General features: G+C 33.9%; 1 protein-coding gene across 2 annotated transcripts in view; it reads right to left on the bottom strand.

Annotated features, from left to right (window-relative positions):
* The window catches only part of LOC107691765 (ras GTPase-activating protein 4-like), a 35,843-nt gene that overhangs the window by 22,094 nt on the left and 1,315 nt on the right, over positions 1–12,434 (bottom strand). The window contains exons 3-5 of one of the 2 annotated variants that reach the window (XM_016490574.1): positions 7,496–7,552; positions 6,462–6,575; positions 6,183–6,244 (exon numbers count right to left, since the gene is read on the bottom strand). The exons of the other annotated variant lie outside the window; for it this stretch is intronic. Of the exons in view, the coding sequence (XP_016346060.1) occupies positions 6,183–6,244; positions 6,462–6,575; positions 7,496–7,552 (233 nt within the window). The remainder of the gene's footprint in view (positions 1–6,182; positions 6,245–6,461; positions 6,576–7,495; positions 7,553–12,434) is intronic. 2 annotated transcript variants of the gene reach the window in all.

The raw sequence follows: 12,434 nt of genomic DNA, 5'->3' as shown, positions 1-12,434 counted from the left end.
ACCTGCAAACACACCCATATGACCTGATAGGAGAAAGTCAGTAAACATACGCATGTAGGCCTACAGTTGGGATAAATGTAATATATCATGTCCCTCCTCAGTATCTCTGGCTTTAAGAGGCTTAGGGTAATAGAATTAATGGCCTTGCTGTATTTCTACAGAATAAGCTTATGGTAGACCAAGAGTATTTACTGTTGGATGTTCATTAAATGTGCTCTCAAATCTAATTCTTTATTCAGCATATTCAAACTGCTGTGTCACAATCAGTCATGTAACACACAAAGACGTACATTTCAGAGTTTTGGTGAAAGGGAAGGGATGTAGTGAATAATTACTTAAATAAAATGTGTGTAGAAATATGTATACATAAAACAAGCCATACTGCATATTCTTTTCTTTTTCACAAGTCCACCTAATGTTAGTATATGACCATCATAAAAGTAACTAATAACTTTCTTTGCGGTATAGGCATTTAAGTTACTTAATCCAAAGTGACTCAACTTAAACTAAAGATTCATAATTCATGCATGTATTCTGTGGGAAATTATGACTTTTATGTTTTACTGACAGAGCTACAGGTACACATTGTGTCAATGCAATTTCAGTTGTCTTGATCAATAAAAAAAAGTTAAATATTTATGTTATTTTTATCTTTTCACTTTAGCCTTGCATGCAAGAAACACTGTCCCCATGATTAAGAAATTGTTCCTACAACTTATGTATTATTTTCCTTGTTGTAGGTAAATAGTAGCCATGTTGTACTAATTTATTCCTTCACTGAAGTTAAAACATGGCCCTGATTTTAACTCAATTAAATTGAAGGAATAAAATGTGGAAAAAAATTAATGAAATGTGGCCATGATTGAACTAAAACAAGAGAATGAATTAATAAAACATGGCCACGAATTAGTCATGGGAATTAATTCTTAATTTGTGGCCATGTTATTTATTTTTTCACATGTCATGTGTGGGGCTGCATACTTTAGAAAGCTTCTGTATTTAGGATATCAAGGGTAGCAGCCACGTTTAATATATTTCACTGAAAGACTGACTCAAGGACCATCAAACCACTCAGTCACTTTTGGCTTTCCTGATGTGGACATGAGGCTTGTTTATTCCTGTGGCCTGATAAGCAGGTTTTCCTCTCAATTAGTATTCCAGTGTATCACTCGTCAAGGTCCATTTTCCTTTATTGCTCTGGTGAGAAGCCCAAAAATAAATTGGGCCTGCCAAGGAAAACCGTTCCATTTAGCTGAATGGAAATAACGTTTCTGCTGCTTTCAGTTTATTCTGTGGAACTGAACATCATTATAGCATCTGATTATGCATACATTTCATATATTTGTTTGAAGCTCAGATGTAATTTGTATCTTCAATACACCAGACAATACTGCCAGATTTAAAAGAGAGAGAGAGAGAGAGAGAGAGAGAGAGAGATGACCTTAAGCATTCCAGGAAATTACTATTTGTTGTTATCCGGTATTGCTCAAAATAAATAAATTGAAAAGAGAATGGAATGCAAAATCACTATAATAGCCTGAAATAGCACATTCTTCACTTCAATCATCCAACCACTAAAATTAACAACAAAAATATGACATTCATACAGACGAATTTGTCCGCAAACAATCTTTTTAAAGTAAAGAACAGAACCAGGAAAAATAAGCTAAAGTCAACTAAATTTAACTAAACAGCTATTTTCTAGAAGCAATTTTTCCACTCATATAGTATTCATGCATTGAGACAGCTTCACTGAAACGAGGTATAGGAAGCATTGGCTGACAGTTAAAGGTCTGCCTCATAAATATGTTCAAACACACACACACACACACACACACACACACACACACATGCACAGGGCCAACCTTTAAAGAGTCAAGGTCTTTGCTTCAAACAGATGCTGAGCCACTAGCCAAAGTCCTTTATAATAGCATGCATTCTTCCCTCATCTGCACATACAGACTAAATATATGTATGTACATCTAGTATGAAGTGCTTTTAGCACATTGCTAATGTTTTTAGCACATTACTGGGTTTTTGCTACAATGCTTTGGGTGGCAATACTTTATTAAAACCACATTACAGACATAATGTGACATGAATATCATTTGTTGTTAGGGGTGTGCAATATTTCCAAAAATATATACATATACATTATATAATTTTTTTATTTTTCTGATAATGATATTTAGACAATACTTTGCTAAGTGTTTTTGTGCTGGTACTTCGGTTTAGGCCTATCATGGACAGATGATTCACGATGACTCACAAAGCTTTTCATATTCTTCATATTCTTTGCAGTGGTTAATTCGCAGCACTTACAAAAATGAACTTTTCCATTAAGAGGCAATTACTGCCCTATTAAATTGATTTCAATGGGCATTATTACCTTCATAAGGCCATTTTTATAACCTTGGTAAATGTATGAATCATATTTTAAGTCAATTCTTAAATGTAACCATTACATTCAATTAGAATAATAAGACACTTCAAATCAAATGAAATCAGTATTAACAAAATCCATTGTTGCACTGCAGAAGCAGCACAGATGCTGCATCTAAAATAGCATTTAGGTGTTTAATTTATTAAGATGGAATAAATGCATTTACACTGCAATTAAATAATTCTGTAGGATTAATGTTTTAAAATTTTTAAATATTGAAATATAAAATGATTTATAACATGCAATGATATTTTAACTATGAAACTAAAACCAGTTGTAATGAGTGATTGTTCAACTCATTCATTCAAACGATTAATTCAAAACAGCTGATTAATTCAGAAACAAAATGATGATTTATTCACTGTGTTGCTCAGAAATGTGCAGCGGTTCTGCTGTGTCTTTGCTTGGAACTATTTTCATTTCGAAGGTGTTTTGCTTTTTGAGTGACATTCTCAACAATGTCAGTATGCACATCCTTCAAACAACAATATCGCACACCCCTGTTAAACGGCTGCTTCAATAAAAAAAATTAACTGATCATTCTCCTTCAAGATGCACACCAAAAAATGCAGGGGGAAAATGCAAGTAAAGTGATTTATCTAATATCTACTGTATCAGTGCTTGCACATTCTTCTTTATATCTCTATTCTAAGAATGTCATAATTAGAATGTCTATGAAAACCTGCATAATAAGCCACCATTCCCCTTTCAGCTAATTATTACACACCATCTCACGCTGCTATCGGTGTGATTAGACTATGATTTGACTTATAGCTAACTTGAATGCTCACACCCTGTCAAACCAAGGGAAACTTGAGCGCAGGGCTATTTCTGTTCTCTGTAGAATGTGTCCTTTCACTAAATGCTATTTCAGAGCCCTTGGAGAGAAAGGTTATGTGAGGCCATTTGTTTGTTATAGCTGCAGAGAGAGTGAGGGTGAGAAGAGAACCAGCATAAAGAGTCATTTAAAAGTCAATGAAGGCTGACTTGAGTTACAGTTACTGTCAGATCTACAGATGCATCTTAGAGATTTATTGGCTCATTTTTATCATATCATGCCTGGTTAGGACATGTACCCCATTAAGATTTTATGCTTTTGATAGAAGTCTCTTATGCTCAAAAAAGCTGCATTTGTTTGATTAAAAATACAATAAAACAATCGTATTATAAAACATTATTACAATTAAAAAACTTTAAAATAGAGCAATTTTCTATTTTAATTACTGCTCCAAACTTCAGTGTCAAATAATCCTTTAGAAATCTTCTAATATGCTGATTTGGTGCTCAATTATTATTAATGATTATTAATATTGATATCAGTGTTGAAAACAGTTTTTGATGCATAATATTTTTTTGTGGAAACTGCAGGATTCTTTGATGAATAGAAAATTCAATGAAGAGCATTTACTGTATGTGCAATAGAAATGTTTTGTAATATTATACATGTCTTTACTGACACTTCAGATCAATTTAATCCATCCTTGCTGAAAAAAAAGTATTCCTTTACTTTCTTTTTTTCTTATTTACCCCAACTTTTTGAATGGTAGTGTATCATGGCTTTCACAAATAAATAATAAATAAATAAATAAAATTAGCCATCAAAAACAGTTTTCAACACTGATAATGCTAAGAAATGTTTCACAAAATCAGCATATTAGAGTTTTGAAGGGTCATGTGACACTGAACACTGGAGTAATGATGCTAAACATTCAGCTTTGCTATCACAGTAATAAACACATATATATATATATATATATATATATATATATATGTAATATACAAATTGTAGGGAACCAGATAAAGAACTGTTGCGGGCCAGATTTGAACCAGCATTACCCACATGAGAAGCAAAGCTCAATATGTTGAGAAGTGCACTACCTCTGACAAAACTGCTGCAGTCCTGAAACGAGGCTAGGGTTGCTGGGCAACATTTAACGGGCTCTCGATCGTGTTTAGGCTGTTGTTAACACTAACAAGCTGAGCCGCATATCCAAACAATCATTATTATACCCTATCTCTCTGAGACACCAACACAGTAAACTAAACAATGTTAATGAATGGTGTCATTTAGCTTTTCTATTACATCATGGATGGCCTGCGTTGTGTGACTAGTCATCAACACGTCACGGGGTACAAAGAGTGATCCTCGCTTCCATTTTGTGCCATGATAATGGATAACCCTGCCGTGTCCTTGCCCCTCAGGCACAACACACATGAGTTGCAAGCCCAGACAACCACAATGACTCACCAGCACCAATCTCAAAACACCACCTCACAGGAACCCCACTACACTCTTAAAAATAAAGGTGCTTCAAAAGGTTCTTCAAGCGATGCCATAGAAGAACCATTTTTGGGTCCACAAAGAACCATTCAGTCAAAGGTTCTTTAAAGAACTATCTCTTTCTTACCTTTTTGTAATCTGAAGAACCTTCTTTTGCCACAAAGAACCTTTTGTGAAACAGAAAGGTTCTTTATGGAACCATTTAGACAAAAAGGTTCTTCTATGGCATCGTGAAGCACCTTTATTTTTAAGAGTGTAGTACACGAGAGAGTCCTACTACAGTTGATTTAAAGTCAGTTCATGCAGTTTTTCTATTTTTCTCATCAGTATTGTTGTCTTGTTTTCAGAGTAAATAAATTACATCTGCTTGAGAAACATTTGGTGCATACTGAAGAGAATATGACTGTGACTCATTCCATTCCCTAGTTCTCTATGTTGTGAATCAGTATATTGTGAACATGAATTTGGGACACTGATGACTCGATTACCTGTGACACACGTATGAAGTCACACATTAAAACACAGCTGGTATTATTAACAACATCCCTGTGCATCATGGATCCTTGCTGTAGCTGGAGTACACTGGTGTACAAAAGTACATCGCTATGAAGTGTATTTTCTTTTCCTTCAGTCTTCAGTGTGACATGATTCTTCAGAAATCATTCTAATGTGCTGATTTGCCGCTCAAGAAACATTTCTTACTGTATGTTTATTAATGTTGAAAACAGCTGCTTAATATTTTTTTGATGCATTTGTGTCATGATTCTTTGATGAATAGAAGGTTCAAAAGAACAGCATTTGTTTGAAATAAAAGTCTTTGATTGATGCATCCTTGCTCAATAAAAGTTAATTTCTTCTAATTAATTTCTGGGAAAAAAAAACCTGAATGGTATTTTAACATGTATAATGACATTCACATATTAAAACGCTAAAATTAAACATGCAGATCATAAATAAATTAACAATTAAATAAATTCCTACAATAACTCCTTCAAATTCCTACATTGTGACTCCTGTGTAATATTTCTAAGTTTAAAGGACTGTTCCCCTTTAAAGCAGCACTTCAAAACAACCCAACCGCTGGGTCAAAACAACCCAATAGCTGGGTTTGTCCCTTTTTAACCCAGCGCTGGGTTATATTTAACCGAAAATTTTTTAGAGTGTAGTATCATGAATAGATGTGGCAATATTAACTAAATATGACTTGAGGAAGTCTGTGGTTTATCACAGTCACATGACAGTCAAATGGCTTTTAGCTTAAAGTCCACTTTTATGACCATATGACTACGGGTCTGACTTGATTATTTGTCACAGCTTTCTTGCAACACTCGTCTTGCAGTCTCAATCTTGTTGACACTGAGAAATGCCTTGTTGGCTCTGGATATTGATTTCCCATTTCACCACAGCGAGTGAATAAATTGTGTAAATAAATACTCTCTAGGAAATACTCTCTCTTACCTTGAGGTTTAGCAGTGAGAAGCTCCTTACTGATTGACACCTTCCCAATGACATCATCTCGGCTGTGAACAGAACAGTTTTTCAGACAGCAGGTATCCGTCAAGCAAACATAAGTACTAAGCATTATATGAATCACAGTTACACTGCTGTTAAATTTAATAACCTTAATTGTATCAGTAGTTAAAAAAGAGTGTTTTCAGAAAACAGTATTTTTACAGAAAAATATCACACTTCGCCTTCAACCAAGTAAGTAGTACATAGATTAGTGTAGGTTCAGACCTGAGAGAGTCCTCATCCAGGACATAAAAAGACACCGTACGAAAGTAGGGAGGAAGATGGACGGTGTATTCTTCACCCCAAAACGGAGACAATGTCTTCCATATTGTTGCTGTCCTAAAAGATGAATGAAAAAACAAAACAAAACAAAATTATTACTCTGCACACAATGTGGGAAAAGTAAAAAAATCATCCTGGTGTGTCTATAAATGAAAAATGCCATCCTCTGAAATATTGGACATCAATTCTTTTTTTTTTTTTAAGAACAACTAAAAAAAAGAATGAACTAAAACTAAACAATTAAAAAAAACTTTTTTAACTGAAATGAAGCTTAAAAAAACATAAAATATAATTATTAGATAAAAGCTTCAATTTAAAAAACTAAAATGAAAGTAAGAAATGCATTGGCAACTAAATGAAATAAAAAAAAAAACTAAAATTACTAAAACTGAAAAATAAAAGTTAAAAAGCTAAATAGAAATATACATATTAAAAAAAATGGCAAAATCACTACAATTTATATTAAAATATAAATCTAAAAATGAACGCTAACTGTAAATATTACAATTTAAAGTATGAAATACTATAAATAATACTAAAACAACACTGATCTTACTAGTATACATCATACATATCTCTAGTCTAAATGAATAAAGAATGTCTGGAGAATCAGTATAAAGATGATGATTTCTATTTAAACAATAACAAAACCAGACAGCAGTTGTATTTTAACCACAGTGATAGGCAGACAGGTGGTTTGCATAGAAATGTCAATATCTGATCAGAAAAGATTAGCATTTTGTTAATCTCTTAAGGCAAATATGTTTCGTAAAGACAGCATATCGCATTTTCACTCTTGCGGCAACAGACTCACAAGGCTTATTTACCGCGGTAAGGATCCTGTGGAAACAAACATCAGACTACAATCCATACTTAACACTTATTTACCTTCAGATTTGGTATTCCAGGGAAAGAATGTAAATTATTGACCCAAAAAAATCACAGAAAAAAGCTGTGGGGGGGGAATTCATACCTACCGAATTATTGCCTCATTATCAATTTTCACGATGCAGTATGGATCACTGCTTCCAGTTCTGCAAGTGAAATGAACAATAATGTTATTGCATACTGGCAATAGTTATTAATCTCATGATCACACATGATTGGTTTATGCAATCAAGAATTAATTACATGCTAATTATGATGCTGTTGCTCTCATATTTAAATATAGAAAGATATTATACTTTTATGGTTTACAAGGTTAAATGAAAAATATTTTTGTCTTCTTATCATACACTTCAAAAGTAATGTTTTAATTATAACTAAAAAAAGATTTTATAGCCTCATTCCATAGAAGAACCTTTTCAAGTCCCACAAAGAATCTTCCTTTTTGGAGCTTTTAAGGAAACCTATATGAAATAACTTAGCAATATTTTATTTCACAGAATCGTTATCAATCCAACCATGATATTAATGAGATTCCAGAGGAAAGTCATTAATGGGGTGTTGGTTATTATAGTTTTTTATTATAGTTATTATAATAGCATGTTGGTTATTATAGTTTTTTTTTTCCTTTTAAAAACATCATGAATTAGTCATTCATAAATCATTAAGCTTATGGAGAGCTGCTGCACATGACATTTTACAAACAGAACTAACCTTGTCATAAAAAGGTCAAATTATGTAATATTTTAAGAGAATTATTGACATTGACACAAAATTAGGAGGATCTTCAAGGGTCCTCTCTATTATAATAATTTCCTTTTTTATGTTTTTCCTGTTTTTTTGTTTTGTTTTGTTTGTTTGTTTTTGCACATTGTTCTCTTCCCATTACTTTGTTGCTCACGCAACATGACTTTGATGTGGCATAAAAAATAAAATAATATTTCACCAAAACTACTTCATGGACCCTTTTCGCAGACTGTGATGTGTTTCAATGATCATCTGCATCACATTTTTTTTATAACTACTCTTTGTGTTATATTACCTCTGCATCAAATTACAAAAAAATAAAAAATAATGCTGCTGTGAGGAAGTTTCAATTCAGCAGCTATAGTAGCGACAGTAAATTTGATATTGTTCTCTCTTCTGACTAACATTATCAGTCTCTCTCTATTTTTCCTCTTTTTGAAATTCATTAAAACTGAGTTTTTCTTTGCTATTTGAGTAAATAGGAATGCAAAAATATATTTGATGTAGTCTCCCATTCACAGCTGTAGAACTTTGCCCAACTATGATGACTTACTCTTCTGAGAAACCCTGAAATGTGAAAAGGGTATATTTAATTAAACATTATGCTAAACTACTTGCAGATCGTTTTTTGACTTCATCCTGTACAAACCAATTAAGCAAATTCCACTGGGATGAATGGCAAATGCTAACACATAGATTCCTAGGAACTATACACTCCTCAGCTTTAAATTTTAGATATAAAATCATGACGTCCTCTTCTTTGTCACATGAATAATACCTTTTTGCATCTATATAGTGGGCATTTCCAATTTTTAAAAAATGACTCCTATTTTCATTTCGACATCCCACTGTCTGATAGGTGAGCATTTGTTCATTGCATGCTGTCTCAGACGAGCCGTGAATTGACAGAGAGCATGTGTAGAGATGTCTGTTGTCACTGTGAGGATATTGAAATTCCTCTGTGGAGGTAATGACTGCCCTTGGCAACTTTGGTGAGCTGTATGAGTATTTGTGTGCTAGCGTGTGTGTGTGTGTGTGTGTGTGTGTGTGTGCTGAGGGAGAGGAGAATGAGTGCATCGTGTGGTGATTCATCTTCGCCTGTTGTTATCAGTGTAATGGGGAAACCTGTGGCTGTCAGAATCAGGTGCTACATCAAACAGCACTGTAGCTTGGCAGTTGAACCACATACTATCATCCTTATGCCACCTGCAAGAGATGATGACAAAAGAAGGAAGAGGAGAGATTCCTTTCTCATTCTCTCTGCTTCTCTTATCTTCTGTAGCCATGATGTCCTGTTTGGGGAGTTTGAGACCCCAGAGTCATTTCATTAGTTAAAAACATACTTGAAATTTAAAGTCAGCATGAAATGAAAATACACTCTATTTTGTAAATGAATCTTTGACCATGCAATTTTTATTTAAAATGTCATCAAAACTCAGCCTTCCAGTGGAAACGACAGACATATGTCAAACTCCTCTAATCATTTAGTTAACTTAAGATGCCATATGACTCAACTGCCAGATGAGTCCTCTGCACAATGTGACTTTGCTGCAGCCTGGATTTGAACTGCTGGTTTTCGTCTGGCCAGAGGAGAACTGACCCCCTGACTGAGCCTGGTTTCTCCCAAGGTTTTTTCTCCATTCTGTCACCGATGGAGTTTTGGTTCCTTACCGCTGTCGCCTCTGGCTTGCTTAGTTGGGGACACTTAATATCCAGCGATATTGTCGACTTGATTGCACAGATACTATTTAAACTGAACTGAGCTGGATGATGACATCACTGAATTCAATGATGAACTGCCTTTAACTGAAAATTTAGTGATTACTATTGTCATTTTGCATTACTGACACACTATTTTCCTAATTAATACTGTAAAGTTGCTTTGACACAATCTGTATTGTTAAAAGCGCTACATAAATAAAGGTGACTCGACTTGACGTAAAACCGGCCCTTCACAATCGACCGCAAGAAATTCATGTTTCAACAACATGGAGAGAAACAAGTCCCCATTTTTTTTATTTTTTCTAAAATCTGTTAAACTCGGATGCACATCACAATACATAAGAAAAGATCTGTCGCTATGTTCATTTCAATATGACTTTAAGTAACGGGTTGATACTTCTTGACTTTATGATAAAAATGCCACCTGACTCAAACATAAACTATGTAATAAGGACATTTTTGTAACACTTTACTTGAAGCATTTATAGAAGGCATTATTAAAGGGGTCATATGATGCAATTTCAATTTTTCCTTTCTCTTTGGAGTGTTACAAGCTCTTGGTGCATAAAGAAGATCTGTAAAGTTGCAAAGACTAAAGTCTCAAATCCAAAGAGATATTCTTTATAAAAGTTAAGAGTCAACCACGCCTACCTAAAACAGCTCATTCTAACACGCCCCCACATACCTACGTCACGATGTGGGAAGATTTGCATAACGCCGCCCAAATGTTCACGCAAAGAAAGAAGGTGTAACTTTTATTCTCGCTGTAGTATTGTTGTTGCCGCCGCCGCCATGTCGTGAAGGCGCTTGTGTGTTTTGTTGTGAAAGCGAAACTACTTTGTTTGGCCTTCCAAACGCAGACGATATCCGCTTTTTCATGCCTGGAGCTGATTACATTTCATTACACCAAATACACAAAATAATGTTATTTTTAGCAACATCATATGACCCCTTTAAGTATATTGTAATTATTATGCAGTTGTAGTGTAAAAAATATTATTTATATATATTTTTTTCTAATACTCAGATTTTTATTTTACAGTAAACATTTTGTTTAATAATTTCATTTAGTAAAATAAATAATAGAATTAAAAAAAAAGTATGATGTAATACACCAGTCGGTTGTTATAGCAGAATAAAGCCAGACAGGTTTATCAGTTGTATAAGCCTGAAGGGCTTTATTTTGCGATAACAACTGGCTGGATGTACATTATCCCACTTATTACACGGCTACTTGCCACAAAACTAAATAATTAGACATGAAATAGTGATTTGAGTTGAAATATTTGAACGCAAAGCTTCAGTGAAGAAAGCAGTTGCTAGCAAGTGGCAAGTTCAAACTACGGACATTAAGAGCTATGGTACAGTCATACTACTTATTGCATGGCATTTCACCACATAAATAATTATGACTATAAAAGATATTGATGTAAGATGAAACCAGGATGACATAATTAAATATTTGTACAGAGAATATTGATTTGAGTTTTAATATTTTATTAGCCAACCAAACGCAAAGCTTCCATGAAGAAAAATGTTTCCCAGCAAGCGAATAGCATTTACCTGCAGTTGCAGTTACCCGGATGAGCATGTGTTATATTAGTTTTTACCGGTTGTTATCAGGGAATAATATACCTCGGAATGTGGTGACTGACCAATCAGAATCGAGTTTTCCACAGGGCCGTGTAATAAAATATAATAATATAATATGTGACCCTGGACCACAAAACCAGTCTTAAGTGTCAATGTTACGAAATTGAGATTTATACATCATCCGAAAGCTGAATAAATAAAAGCTTTCCATTGATGTATGGTTTGTTAGGATAGGGCCAAATTTGGCTGAGAAACAACTATTTGAATATCTGGAATCTGAGGGTGCAAAAAAATCAAAATACTGAGAAAATCGCCCTTAAAGTTGTCCAAATGAAGTTCTTAGTAATGCATATTACTAATCGAAACTGAAGTTTTGATATATTTTCTGTAGGAAATTTACAAAATATCTTCATGGAACATGATCTTTACTATCCTAATGATTTTTGGCATAAAAGAAAAATCAATAATTTTGACCCATACAATGTATTGTTGGCTATTGCTACAAATATCCCTGTGCAACTTAAGTCCAGGATCACATATAATAATAATACATAAATTATTATTGTTGTTGTTATTTTATATCCAAGTTGATATATAATTACAAAAAATACAAACAAAAAGTGATGATGACTGACAACAATATCTAGTAGGCCTATCTGATTGTATCTCTACTTATGATCTTGTAAATGTCCCAATCAAGGAACATTTATCTCAGAAAACAAGTGCTCATATTTCCTGTGCCTGGGTGCTGATTGCTCACCACCTGCTTGATTATAATTAGCTCACCTAAACAGTTCAGAATATGCAAGCTAATCTTTCCAGAACCTTGCAATCATTTAAAGAAATCCAAAAAGGTGCGTACTCTTTACTAAAGCTCACCCAGGTCCTGTGTAAATAAAGCATGTTTGTAGAGAATGTGTACAATCTGCCATTGTGCACTTTTGGCAGTGTCACCACAGTGTAAATGCA

This window comes from Sinocyclocheilus anshuiensis, unplaced genomic scaffold (assembly GCF_001515605.1).
Source record: "Sinocyclocheilus anshuiensis isolate Anshui unplaced genomic scaffold, SAMN03320099.WGS_v1.1 scaffold246, whole genome shotgun sequence".
Classification (NCBI taxonomy): Eukaryota; Metazoa; Chordata; class Actinopteri; order Cypriniformes; family Cyprinidae; genus Sinocyclocheilus; species Sinocyclocheilus anshuiensis.
Note: the sequence above shows the minus strand (reverse complement) of the source record. Positions and strands in the feature narration are given on the sequence as shown.